Source organism: Vicia villosa, linkage group LG6 (genome assembly GCF_029867415.1).
Source record: "Vicia villosa cultivar HV-30 ecotype Madison, WI linkage group LG6, Vvil1.0, whole genome shotgun sequence".
NCBI lineage: Eukaryota > Viridiplantae > Streptophyta > Magnoliopsida > Fabales > Fabaceae > Vicia > Vicia villosa.
The window spans coordinates 24,322,505-24,337,238 of record NC_081185.1 but is presented as its reverse complement, the minus strand read 5'-3'; the positions used below and the strand labels follow the sequence as shown (position 1 = coordinate 24,337,238).

At 34.8% G+C, this 14,734-nt stretch overlaps 1 protein-coding gene across 1 annotated transcript; it reads right to left on the bottom strand.

Moving 5' to 3' along the window:
- Positions 1-6,626: 6,626 nt before the first annotated feature.
- Positions 6,627-9,631, bottom strand: LOC131613385 (paired amphipathic helix protein Sin3-like 3). Its single transcript, XM_058885059.1, has 5 exons — positions 9,626-9,631; positions 7,254-7,396; positions 6,992-7,169; positions 6,769-6,867; positions 6,627-6,701 (listed from the first exon to the last, which is right to left on the bottom strand). Exons 1-5 carry the CDS (start codon positions 9,629-9,631, stop codon positions 6,627-6,629), a joined length of 501 nt encoding a protein of 166 aa, XP_058741042.1.
- Positions 9,632-14,734: the final 5,103 nt, after the last annotated feature.

Below are 14,734 nucleotides of genomic sequence, written 5' to 3'. Positions count from 1 at the left end.
TTTAATTTAATTTGAATATTAGATTAATAATTATTATTATTATTGATTTTATGAAAATAATGGGAAAATGATGGTTGATGGCATTTGGGCCATGTGTGAGATTAGTAAGAAGAAGGGGGTGTGGTGTAGTAAAGCCCTTACTAATTTAATATTATTTTTCATAAAATAATCAGAATTGGGAATTGGGGAAAGAAAGAAAGAACGTGAAAGAACAGAATTGGGAACAAGGAACGTGAAGGAGAACTGTAGAGGGAGAGACCAAGAACCAAGACTTTTATCTGAGGTAAGGGGAGACTCTCCATTTAATCTCTTTTATCGTATTATAGGTGATAGTATGGATTAGAAGTATGGTTGGATCCATTGATTCTATATTCTGAAATTGTGTATGTGTTCATCATTGAAATTTGGACTGTGAATCCCTAATAACTGATAGATTTAGGGTATGACGAATGAAATTGATTATAGAATCATATACTGTGGTTGTGGATGAATTCGTATGCTGTTTAGATGTGAATTTTTCTGGTTTTTAGACTCAAAATCGTGGATTGGTATGAGTAAAAACGAATGGGTTTTGGACTGTTACGGAGTTGCAGGTTCTGGGCAATTTTTCTAGTGTTTCGCGTATGAAACAGTGCCATACGCGTATGGGATGAGGTCATACGCGTATGAGGGACACTCCCAAGGGGCTATACGCGTATGATACGCAGGTGCCCTGTCCCAGATACCTAGTACTGGTGTTTTGCGTATGAAGAGCGTATGAGGATGCTCATACGCGTATGAGAATTTTGAAAGAGGAAAATTATTCTGGTGATACGCGTATGGCAGGACTGGTACGCGTATGAGATTGCTTTTAGGCAAAATCCGATCCTGTTGAAATGCGTATGATACGCGTATGGGACATAGTGATACGTGTATGGATGCGTATGGGCATCATGATACGCGTATGGACGCTGTGTGTGCAAATTTCTGTTTTGTGATTTTTCTGGAAAGTTCAATGATGTGTAACTTTCGATTTGTAGGCCTGTTTTGTGTGCTGTTTGAGAATAGGTAAACCTTGTGATGTGATCTGTGGTTTACTGATATATTGATTGTATTGAATGATGTTAATGTATATATGAACATGCTTGATAACGATGATGAATGATGATGGAATGAGTATAGATGATGCTACTCATAGGATGATGATGATGGAAGTATGTTGTATATATGTTGCATGCATTCATAAACATTGATGAGGGCTGAATCCTAGATGATGAGAGGATTCAGTGAATGGCAAAATTCCCATTGTGTGGAATTTGTGCTGGCAGGGCCGTATCTGGATGATGATAGATCGGTCGGTGGATGATTTCCACTGGTGATGTTGGTACCACATGCATAGTGTCAGTTTCATACATGTGCATGACTTGTTTTAATATGATGATATATGTTATATGACGACTTGTCTGTTTATCTGTGGATGTGTGAATGATGATTTGTCTGAATATGAAACAATTGGGTGAATGATATAACTATGATATGTTATTATTTATGATGCAATAACATTGGTTAACTGTGATGAGACTCACCCTTACTTGTTGTCATTTTCAGATTGAGGATAGCGGCGCGACTTGGTGAGGATTAGCTCATAAGTCGGTTATTAGTTATCGAGTCGGTGTCATGCTCTGGTAGTTGTAACACTGGGAACGCGTTGTTTTGGAGTTTTGGATTATAACTCTATTTTGTTTTGTTATTTGAAGTCTTATACATTAAATGATGAATGTTGACTTGATGAATTAATTCCGCTGTGCAAAACATGATTTTGGTTAATGAGTTATAATTTCAGACGTTTCAGTGAATGCATGACATGTACCAATGTGATTTTCTTTACTTATGAATTGTGACACCTCTTGCATGTTTACTCTGATTAATTAATTGTTTAATTGCCGCGGGTTATTAGAGGGGTGTTATAATGATCCTGTCAAAGTAAATTCCAAGGAATATCGAGAAAAGCGCATCAGGGATACTTTCCGTGCTTTAAGAGCTGGCAATTCCTCTAGGCAAATATACTCACCTCCTTCTCCCGAACCTCAAAATACACTCACCATCCTAGATATTATCCAACTACCTCCTTCTCCTGTTATTCTTAATCCCCAACCACTAAATGTTTGTCCCCCAACACCTTCTGATATCCCCTCTTCATCCACCTTCACCACAGAATCTCCACCTTCTGATACTCTTTCCTTACCTGACAGAGAATCCGACCCCCACTCTCTTCTTTACCCTGACTTTTGCTTCACTTTTAACCCTCCTGAACCCACCATTCCTATTGACTTTGGTTTGTTCAATTTAAAGTTCAGAAATAGAATGGAAGTTCTGGGAGCTGCTTATGACTCCAAGCTGGATCATGTTGCTACTCGGAGGCTATGGAATCCTTTCAGAAGAGAGTCTTGGAATGATGCACTGAAAATCCAGAGAAGATGTGTTGCTGAAGCATCTGGATCTTCTGGCTACTACTTGGATCTTGATGATGGCAAGTACTATCATTCCATCAGAAACTATAGAGCTCTTGAGGAGAAGAAGTTCACTGATGAGTTGAAAGATGAACCATGTCTGACTATGGTTGTTTGGAAGCCTCAATATCCGGTTCTGACTGGATACTTCCAATGGTTATTCAACTGGTTAAGGATGAATCCTTCTAAGGAAGCACCAAATATGGTTATTCCTGAAGTTGTCTACCCTTCAGAAGTTTCTGCTCCCATTCCTCCAAAGAATCTTGCTGAGATTCTTCAAGCCTTGGAGAATGAAGATTCTGAGATCCCTGATCCAGAATATGCTGAAGTTGTTTCTGAGTTAGACTCAGATGTTGAAATGGAAGATGATGAGCTTCATCCTGGTGAAGATGATATTCTCACTGTAGATGTTGTTGCTGGTAATGCTATCCTTCTGAATGATAGCCGTGAATCTTCTTCTGCTGAACCCTTTGCTCTGGTGAACGCTATCAAGGCTCTTCAACATAATCAAGAAGTTATTGCTTCTCGCCTGGATAAGCATGATCAAGCACATGAAGAGTTCAGAGAATTTATGAAGAAGCAGAATGAAAGCACTGTTGGGATTCATGACATGCTGGCCAAGATTATGTCTAAGCTAGGCTAGTCGTAGTCTTTTGTGTCTTAGTTGTCTCCTTTGTTCTTGCATCTGTCTTCTTGCATCTCCTTTTGTATCTTCTGATTAATTCTGATGAATGAAAATTATCTTCTTTTCTCTCATATTGTTTGTTTTTTCATCTGAATCTTCTATGCTTTTTGATGTTATGACAAAAAGGGGGAGAAAATGTGATAAATGATCTGATTTATATTATCAGTTGCTGGGAGTAAGTCTCCATATTTCAAACAGAATTTGCAAGTTCTATGTCTTTGAGTGTTTTGCAGGATTGAAGACATTCTAAAAAGCTCAACATGAGAAGCAAAGACATGGGGAAAAGCAATTCTATATAGAAACAAGCTCATGGAAATTGAAGCAAGTTGAGTGCTGTGAAGCTTCAAGATCAGAAGCAAGAAGGAAGAATGTTCTGATATTCTTGTGATAGAATATGCTCTAACACATTCCTACTCTTTATATGTTCTGATACATTTTTTTTTCTATGTGCTCTGATACATATTTTATGTTCTGATGCATTTTATGTGTTCTGATACAATTTGTTGTATGCTCTGACACATACTATATGCTCTGAAACATATTTTATGTTCTGATTCATTCATGCTCTGACTTTTGTCGTTTAGTTTGTTCTGAAACATTTCAGGATGTAGAGATGCTCTGATGATGCTCTGGTACATTCAAAAATGTTCTGATACAATCTAGCATGCAATGATTCAAGAAGAAATTCAAAGCTCTGAAGCTGTCCTATGGAAGCAAGAAGCAGAAGCTCTGAATGTTCTGAAGATCTAAGCATATGTGATCGTCTCAACTGAAATGGAAAATACTCAGGGAAGTCCTTTATTTATAGATTTCTTCCAGTATTTATTTCAGGGGGAGATTATTTATCTCAGGGGGAGATTGTTAATCTCAGGGGGAGACATATTCACACACTATCTTTAGCCGTCTGATATTCTGATTGCAAATTCATATCATTTATATATGTTTTTGTCATCATCAAAAAGGGGGAGATTGTTAGAACAAGATTTGTTCTGATCAATATTCTTAGTTTTGATGATAACAATGTATATGAATTTTGCTTGAGATAATGTGGTACTCTAATTCTATGCAATTTCCATTTCAGGAAATATATTAAGAGTATGCACAAATTCAGCGCAAGAAGCGCTGACTCAGAAGGTTCAAGTATGCAACATCAGAACATGCTCTCGCAAGACATCAGAAGATGGTCAAGCAGAATCAGAACATGGTCTATTGAAGCATCAAAGAACTTGATATCAGAAGCAGAAGCACTGAAGTTCTCATGGTATCACGCTAGAAGCACTTCAAGGTCAAAAGACAAGAAGATGCTCTGCACCAAGCTGTTTGACTCTGATGATATTTAAACGTTGTTTACACAAACATCAGATCAGAAGCAAGTACAAGATGGCAGGCTACGCTGACTGACAAAAGGAACATTAGAAGCTATTAAAGGCAACGTCAGTAGACATAGCAAAAGCAAGGCTCGAGGTAGTTGACAAAAGAGTGAAACATTAAATGCAATGCTGTACGGATCACGCAACGCATTAAATGCTCCCAACGGTCATCTTCTCAAACGCCTATAAATAGAAGTTCTAATGAGAAGCTGAATACAACACTTTGCGCAAACATACAGAAACGCTGTCAAATTCTAAAAGCTCTCAAACTTCATCTTCAACCTCACTTCATTACTGTTGTAATATCTTAGTGAGATTAAGCTTAAACTTAAAAGAAAAATCACAGTTGTGATAATAGCTTATTAAGAAGCATTGTAACTCTTATAAGAATTTGTTTACATTAATTTGTAAGAACTAGAGGAGATCAAGTTGTGATCGGATTCTCTAGAAAGTCTTAGAGGGTATCTAAGCATTGTGTTCCTAGAGTGATCAGGTTGTGATCAGAATACTCTAGAAGACTTAGAGGTTATCTAAGTGGAAAACCATTGTAATCTTGTGTGATTAGTGGATTAAATCCTCAGGTGAGGTAAATCACTCCAAGGGGGTGGATTGGAGTAGTTTAGTTAACAACGAACCAGGATAAAAATCATTGTGCAAATTGTTTTTATCTTAAGAGTTTTAAAGCTACACTTATTCAAACCCCCCCTTTCTAAGTGTTTTTCTATCCTTCAATTGCCACCGCTCTAGGGGCTTTCTTCTTGATTGGGATCCTCTTTTCTAGTGAGACTCTACCATACTTTTTAGTTACAATTTCAGGCTCACCTCCCACTGGTCTCCTTTTAGAAATAAAAGGATTAAAGTTTCCTGGTATATACTTGAAGCTTCTCTTTATTGCTTGGGTTCACTTATGTCCTCACATAAAGAATCAATGGTAGTGCAAGGAAGGTTGTGGATCCTTGTTCTTTGAAGAGGTAGGCTTAGTCTGAACAGTTTACTCATGACAAGTAAAGACCGGTTAATGCCATGTTCGTTGAAATCTGCTTCAGATACCTGTTAGAGGGAATCTCTTTTATAGGTGCAGGAAACTGGCATCCAAGTATCTCGTAGTCATACATGAGGTATGTATTTAGTGCATATGAGATATGGTCTTTGAAGTATTGATCAACTTTTTATGATTGATTCTTCTACATCCCCTACAAGAGTGGTAGGTTGCTATGAAAGTTATCTCCAGAACCATAACACGATTCTGAAAGTCAGGTTAATGTCAGAATTGATGATTAAACATCACTTCAGTTCTCTGCTTCCCAACTAAGGAAGGTTATTCAATTCAGGATGGGATCAAGGGTCATGAAAACATTGTTCTATTCTGAAATACTCTAATACTATTGCTCGAATTGTTCGTGTGTTCTCACCAACAAATCAGTTATCTCTTCAGATACAGATTTGATCTAGGAATTCATGCGTCGTTCTTCAGAAATGATGTTGTCATTATTTCCGAAAGACAAAGTTTTGTTCCTATTGGTTCTGATGTTCTCATGCTATCATAACAAAGTAGTTTCTGAACTACTCATCAGATACATCATCAAAAGAACAAAGAAAAGAAAGTGATATATTCCAAGCTTACTACTTCAGAATCAAAAGTGGTTCATTTGAAGATAGGATCAAGGAACTTAATTAAGAAGATTCAGTACAACGGTCTGCTCAATAACTCACAATTATCAAGGAAGTAACGTGTTCTACTATCCAACACCTACACTTATATTCGTTGGAACACACATGCACAAATTAATTTTTCCAAAAGAGATTTTAACCAAATAAGTTCTTAATTGTTGATGTTGTAAGTAATTTCTTAAATAAATTTATCTTTATTTCATTATCATATATAAATCTTCAACATTTTCCGAAAAATATTAAACTAAATTGATACAATCTTGTTGAGAATAGTTGCTTACATCAAGTCTCAAATTACAAATATTAAAATTAAATTTATAAAAATAAACTCTCCACAATAAAACCATCGATATTTATTAAATCATCACATAACTTTTTACGAGAGAAATTCATTATACATCATGGGCTATATTATAGAAGAAAATTTGTAAATCCATCAACAAGATCATGATGATCTTTAAAAAGTGAAGCAACCTGGACAAAAATCTAAATATAAATAAAATGAGCATTACAAAAGTAAAAAAATGAAAGGCATAGAAAATATACCACATACCATTTCATAAATCTCTTCGAGACTCTTATCTTTGTTTTTATACATAATCATTATGTCTACAAATGAATCATATACATATGGTTGATGTTGAAACCGAGTCTGCATAGAAAGGATCCATTATAGTCATAGCAATAAACATTAAAAAATTAGTAAATTTTCGCTCCAAAAACTTAAACAAATGTGTATGAAAAGAATTTATCGTATAACTTAAGAATCCTCATACCTTCACCTTGTCCAAATATTTGTCAGCATCTTCTTTATTCATTACTGGAAAATTTGGCTTCTTTGGTGAAGGTTTGATTTCAAATCCATCTGGCAAAAAGTTATTAAATTTTAATAACAATTCTGTATGCCTTTGAAACAATTTCTCCACTCTTTCCATCACACCTACAATATCAATTCTGGAAATACATCAAAGAAAAAGAATCAAATCAAATTCTATAAACAAATTAAAAACTTTTAATCTTGATATGAATAAATCAAACCTTCTTAAATTGAAATCTTTCATGGCCCTTAAAAATACTTTGTACTTGTACTTCTCATCTTTAAATGCATCCTTTATTTCTTTCAGATACATATGTGCATCAAGACTAGTTATTGGTTTCCTTGTACCTGATTCCTTAATATTCTAAGAAATAAAATAAAATATTCGCCATTACTAAACCTGATACTATTCAGCCAAATTTTGACTAATTAAATTAATAAAATTAAAAAATCAACTCATAAAATGTCGATATGTATCATCTGATCTAGTCTCTCAAATATTCATAACAAAATATTATTTTCAAAAACTAGATACTTTACCAAAGACAAGAAAACTCAAAAAACTTTTACAACAAAAAAACAATTAAAAGACTTAAAAATACCGTTTAAGATGCTAATGTTGGAAAGAATCGAAAGGGGGATCAACTAGAAGGAATGAAAAATCATAAAAATAAATAAATAAAGAATCTGAGTAAAAGATCACATTCCATGTAAAACAACCTAAGGATAGATTTGAACAAAGAAAATTGACATTTAGAGAGTCATACAAGTATTAAAGCTGTCAAATCCAAACAAACTAATGAAAAACTAAAAAACTAATTCGCCTCACATCAAAGATTTTATCAATTTGATAAAAGTACCTTTATCATCTTCAAGATTTTACGACGAGAATCAACAAACTTTGATGAGATGGGGATCGACTTTTTATTTGAGCTGCTACAATAAAAAAATTAGGTATCGGAAAACTCACACTGGGTTATATATATAGGGCGAATATGGGCCCGTGTAACCTGGCCCGTTGCATAAGGTCTTAAAAAATCAAGAACCTCAAAATTGAGAAAATGATTAAAAATTATAATAAATAATAACTAATATAAATATTGTTTGCTAAATAATTAAAAATTTAGAAGATGTAGCCCAACGACTAAAGCATTTCTTTTTGAGCAAAAGGGTGCTAGTTCTACCCTTGTAGAGATACATTTTGATTTTATAATTTTATAAAAATTTAATGCATTAATTTTATTTTATATTTTCAATGACAAATTATTATTTTTAATATAATTCTTTGAAATTAATAATGGACACTCATGTCAATCTTTATTCTTCATGATTATTTATTATAATCTTTAAATTATATTTCATGTTTTTTTAATAAATTTTAGATAATATTTAGTGTTTCCCCAAAAGCAGTTGTCAAGAATCCACTTCCATCATTTATGGTTTGATATATCATTTTTCTTTTGATTATAGACATATATATTGTTAAAATTTATTTTATTATAATAATATATTAAAATGTCAACAACATTTTATTATTATTTTGGGTTAAATATACGATACCCCCTACAATGTAAGCGAGTTTTCCTTTACCCCCTGTAATAATATTTTTTTTGGATTCCCCATCTGTAATGTAAATATTCTTTTGTTTTGCCCCCTAAGTGGACAATTTTTTTGAATATTGAATCTGAGGGCTAAACCAAAACTCGCTCACATTATAGGGGGTAACTTTACACTAAGGGGACAAAAGATACATAATCTTAACATTTCAAGGGGGAATCCAATTTTTTTTACAGGGAGTAAACCAAATTTTGCTAACATTGCAGGGGGTATCGTATATTTAACCATATTATTTTCAAGTTATCATGATTCAATAGATAATTAAAAGAGGCGCATATGAGTTTCTTGAGTGATAAATGTTTTGATATACGACTGGATATGAGAGAAACAAACATGTGTGGACTTGACTCAAGTATGCCCACTTGTGAGATTGAGAACTGGAGGTTTTACTATGGAACAAATAGTACTCAAAGTCACTGGAAGTTAACTGGTCAAATATGAGAAACCTTGTTCTAACAATCAACATGTTTTTATACTATTTGCATTTGATGCTTTTAGCTTTCTAGCACCAGAGATTGTAGATCTTTTACAAAAATAGTCTAGAGACTCGTGGATAAAAATGTATTGTACCCTAGAATTATAGACTTTGCTTTTAAGATTATTGGTTTCAAAAAGGATAGGGAAACAATTTATTGTATATTTGCCTTTCATTTATATATAATCATTATTTATAAATATTTATATAAATTAATAAAAATTGACTTTTTTAAAATTATCTGCATTTCTCTTTTTTTGGAGTCGATTTCTAAAATTGGAACAGAACCTCCAAATTGTTTAAGAGGACCCTATATATGTGTGTGCGCGCGCGCGCGTGTGTGTGTATATATATATATATATATATATATATATATATATATATAGAGAGAGAGAGAGAGAGAGATAGAGTTTCGTTAAGGAACTAGAAATGGATGCAGTTGGAGAACTGATGATCTTGAAATAATAATGTTGATCTCCTTCACGATGGTGCTGGACAGACCTTCATGGTTAGCACTCCAACGCCCTTGTTACTTCAAGATTTAAGATGAATATGGTGAAAAGTGGAAATCAAAGAATGTACGTTGCTTTTGCATGTGAACTGATTTTATACTTTCGGTTAAGTGGAATGAATTTGAGGAGAATTGGGCCTTGGCTATTTAGGGCTTTGGCCGACCAAGAAAATTTTACCTTAAGGCTTTTTTGGGTTTTGAGTGAGCCAGGGAAGCCTTTAGTTGTTTTAGGCCAACCTCAAGGATATTTTCTGGTGTGAGCAAGAACTCAATCGTTTCTAAGCAGTTGAAAAAGTAATGGGGAACATAAGTATTGAATGCTTAATGGTGGAAACGCTTCGTCGTCTTCTCTTGACACGTGGACTTATGTGACAAGCTAGGGCATGTCACAATTTATAGTGCACTCGAGTTTGCGTGTATCCCCAATGGGAAATCTAGTCGCAAATCTTGCAATGACTTTCTTTCACTGATTCGAGTCATCCAGCTGTGCTTTCCTATAAGTTGGAGGAATTGTCCATATAGGGAACTTTTCCACACTCTGTTATTCAAGTTTACTCACAACTCTTCTCATTATTAATAACCTTCACCTCTTCGTCTCTAAGAGTGCTTGTCAGATTTCAAGTAGTTATTTCGACCAAAGTCTTAGTGTTTCTTCATCACCACACTCCTTGATTCTTGCATTCACCAGGTACCTTATTCAACTCAAGCTTTTACTTTCCGACCTTTCTTGTTTTCCAGCCAAAATGATTGATAATAATGTTCATTTAGTGGGTGGTTTTGAAAGCGATGTTTCCACTTCTATGGAATGGGGATATCACCCGATTCCTATCCCTCTTGCTCAAGATAGTGTAAGTCTAAAGGTCATATCCTTATTCGATGATTCTGACTCACAAATGGGAGGTGGGCCCTCCCTAGAAGAGGAGACTTCTCCGTTCGATTCTTTTGAATCCGTTTTTCAAACTGACAACGGAAGGTACAATCGCGTTGAGGTCCCCATGACTCCTCCCATTTTTAGCGAGTGGGAGATTCGAGACAATCAATGGATGAGAGAATGCGATGATGATTTCATCTAAATCTACTTGAAAACCACTAAATGAGAACTTATTGATGCTGAATTGAGGAGTCATTTGGAACACCGAGGCAGAACCAGTGCAATATCTTGGACGACACCTGGTGAAGATTCTAACGCCGCCCACTTAGCCTGAAGAAGTGTACCATTGATAAAACATGTTAATGGATCATAGTATGGCTGGGTGAATACAAAAGTAGTGGGAACTCCAACTATTTTCAGTACTTGAGACGCTATAAATTTTGCCAACGTCGTGGTCGATGATCCCTTGGAATGGCCGACTCTTCCAATGGGCCCGGAACAGAGAATATTCAGTTGCTTTGACGACTATATGATCATGCTCTATGAGTTTCTGTTTACAAGAATATGGTTGTAGTTTCCTTTTTCTGAAATCGAAGTATATGTCTTGAAGCACTTAAAAGTTTCCCCTTCTAAGCTCCATCAAATATTATGGGCTTACATGAGGTTATTCTTGTTGTGCGCTGAATATAAATCTCAAAAGCCTTATCTCAGATTATTCTTCAATCTGTTCCATATGATGTGTTCCTCCCATGATAACTTCCAAGACCAAGGGCTAATTAGCTTCCATTCGAACGATCCTTGGTTTGATCCTTTCACCTCGAACTAGGGTGATTTCCTGGAGAGCTTTTTTCTGGTAAGGCCCCTTACGCCCGAGGCTCATCTCATTTTTTATTATGTTCTTGCTGATTCTCCCTTCTTCTACTAAGGTTTATTCCCAAAGTACGGGTCTTTCCTTCAATTTAACTGGGACGCCCACTCCTATCGTAGCAAGTTGGGTTCTCTTTCTTTGGATAAGGCGGCGATGAAGATGTGAATACGCTCTTGGTTCCAAAGACTTGGTTACGAGGAAGGGTGTGGCCCCATGAGGTGCCTCTTACTGAGGTGAGAACAAAGAGGATTGACACTTACACCATCATAGATGCAATCAATCAGGAGGAGAGGAAATAAATGTTTGGCAAGGACAAAGTCTTAGAGTTATTTTACATGTATGATTGTATTTTGCAGATAATAAGGAAAAGATAGACAAGCTGGAGATGTTAGATTGCTCTTCATGTTGGATTAGGACACATCTTCCCTAAATTACACCTATTTACCTTCCTGTGGTTCATATCTCACCCATTGAGACTATTACTACTTCCCTCGGGGTCGACCAGCTGGTCACTACCGTAACCATCTTAACTATGGGGGATGCATCCCCGCTTCCAATTTCAAGAAAGAGGGGACGTGATAAAGTTCAACATTCCCCCCCGGGAAGAGGGATCTCCATAAAGGATTCGTCTTTCTGGGGGAGGTAACTCCTTTTTTGCGGATGCTAGATGTTTTCTCTTTTCGACTTTCTCGCACTTCTGACGAGGTCACAACTATTATCTCGGTGATAGATTTGTTCTTTGTTCAAAATCTCTCTGAGGCATAGAAGATGGAACTCCTCTCTAAAATCACTTCACTACTACAAAAAACACCTTACGCAATGGTTAGCATATAAATTTTACCACGGGTGATGGTTAGCAATAACGAAAGGTGTGGTAGTAAGTGAGCTACTTACGACCACGAGCTATTGGCTGTGGTAATAAACTAGAAATCCCCGCTACATATCACCAAAGTTGGAATAATTAACCATTGTGAACAATTGAAAGGTCATTGGTTCGGTATCTAGCAACCCCATTTTTAGTGTTTACTAAACTAGATAGCGCGCTACATAAAAACACAGTTGGAAGAACAAGCTGTGGTGAAATAAATTATTTTTTTAAAATATATATTTTTAATTTTACTATATTCTCAATTTTTTAACGTGTATTTTTGTGAATCAGAAATAAACCAGAAATAGCACAACAATACATTTGTGTTTCAAAAACAGATTCGCGGCAAATTGGCAACTATTATGAACTAAATATGTGTATTACATCAAAACCAAAATGACACCAAAACAGCATGCATTTTACACACAATTACATCAAATAAGAAATCAATCAACATACAAAATTATTATGCACTACATTCATTATGTTGAAGGAATCAAGATGTAGTACGTGACCGGACGTCTCTTGGTGTCTTGTCTCTAAACACCAATAATTTCAAATAATAATAGTTGCTAGTATATAACACTTAGAAATTATAACATACAATAAATTGTGAATAATCAATAACATATTTACGTGTTAGTTTTCTCACATACTTTCTTCATGATCATAATGAATAACGTGCACTTAATTTATATCAACTTCTTCATAAGAAGTAGGCACATGTGTTGCATAAGAATGAGTCTTAGGAACATCAAAATTTAAATCAAGAATTTCATCACTATGAGGAATGTGTTTTCTTGGAGAATAATTTACTGTATTTTGTCAGAAGGTTCAAGGAAATTAAATACTTGTTTTGTTTGGGATCCATGGTGAATGGTTTGGTCATATAAGTTTTTTTGCTAAGGTTAACCTGTGTGATTCCTAACTCATCAGTTTGTACACCAGTGTTATTGTCAATCCATTTGCATTTAAATAAATTCAATTTGAATAAAACATAATCAATCTCTCAAAGTACGCTCTAGATGCCATTATAGGATTATTATCTTTGGATCTACCTGACTCTTAAATCTTCATGTCGCATCACGAAAGCTACCCGAGTGCATCACACACTCGAAATATAACAGAGTCGCCATCGTATTTAATTTATTACTAAGGAACGGGGAAATAACGATAAAACCCTGAAAGGAAAGATAAGACGGTCATCACAACCAAATATGGGTTTGGGAGTCGGTTAAATGAGAGGAAGGTGTTAGACATCCCTCATCTCTGTTGTACTCAACGGGAACCTCTTATAGTCCAGAGTTAAGTGGGTGCTTAAGGTTTGTTTGTAATATTTTCCTCTACTTACTTTTATTTTGTTTACAAAGGGAAGAGTATTCACAAAAGGATAAAATATGAAAAGATTCAGTTTTAGGTTAAAGGACTCGCCTTGGTTTCGCAACCTTGTGCCTATGTATTTTCATCAAGTGATGAGAAAATTTAAATCTGCATAGTTTGGCTTGTTGGTTGGTTGGTTTTAGTTTATGAAAAGAGTTGTCTTGGTTTTGAATTAGACACACGGGGGAGGAGAGAGTTAATTTGTCGCGTTGGGCGAAAAGGAAACAAATTGGGCACGGGGCGAAAAATTAAATTTTGTTGCGTTGGATTGGTTTTAAGTATTTTGAATTGTATAACCTATCAATGTGGCATACACCGGCCAATCAGATAATTTGAGGAAAGTGTGGATGTACATCCACTCTATCCAATTACTTGCAAAATATTCATTTAATTTTATTATGAAAATGGTTCTTTATATATATAAAAGTATTGCGAAATAATTACAAGCGATTAGAACCACAATGATTTAATCGGGGACATTTAGTAATATGTATAAGGATAATGATTAAAATATTTACAAGTGGATGATGTTAAATCAATCTGGGGAAGTCTAAGAACTATGCGCAAGTTATTTTTGATATTTTCTTAATCAACTAAATAAAATTAATTAAATATTTTTGTGATTTTTGTATTTTTATTGTTTTTGGGGTTGTTTAATATTTAGAATAAAAAAAATCTATTAATTAATCACTAAGATATAATCAAAATAAAAAAAATAAAATAAAAGGGAGTGTAGCAATTAACAATGAAGGGGATAAAACAACACGTAAATGAGCCCAAGGCCCAATTCATCACTAACCCTAAAATTGGACTAAAATAAATAGATAATAAAATAAATATGATAAAAAAACAAAATAAAATTGGAAAACAAATCGAACCTGCAAGAGCTTTTTGTTCGGCTATGAAAAATGCAAGTTTGTCAATGTTTGCAGCCCCTCTCCTATCTCAATGTCAAATCTTTGTATCTTTATAGTTGAAAATTTTGGTTCTTACTTAAGTCTGATTGATTCAATTTAAGAATGTTTTGGATTAATTGGTGTGATTTTTATTGGTTTATGATTTGTAATGATTTTATGTATGGTTGAGTTTTGATTTGGAATGAGTTTGGTATA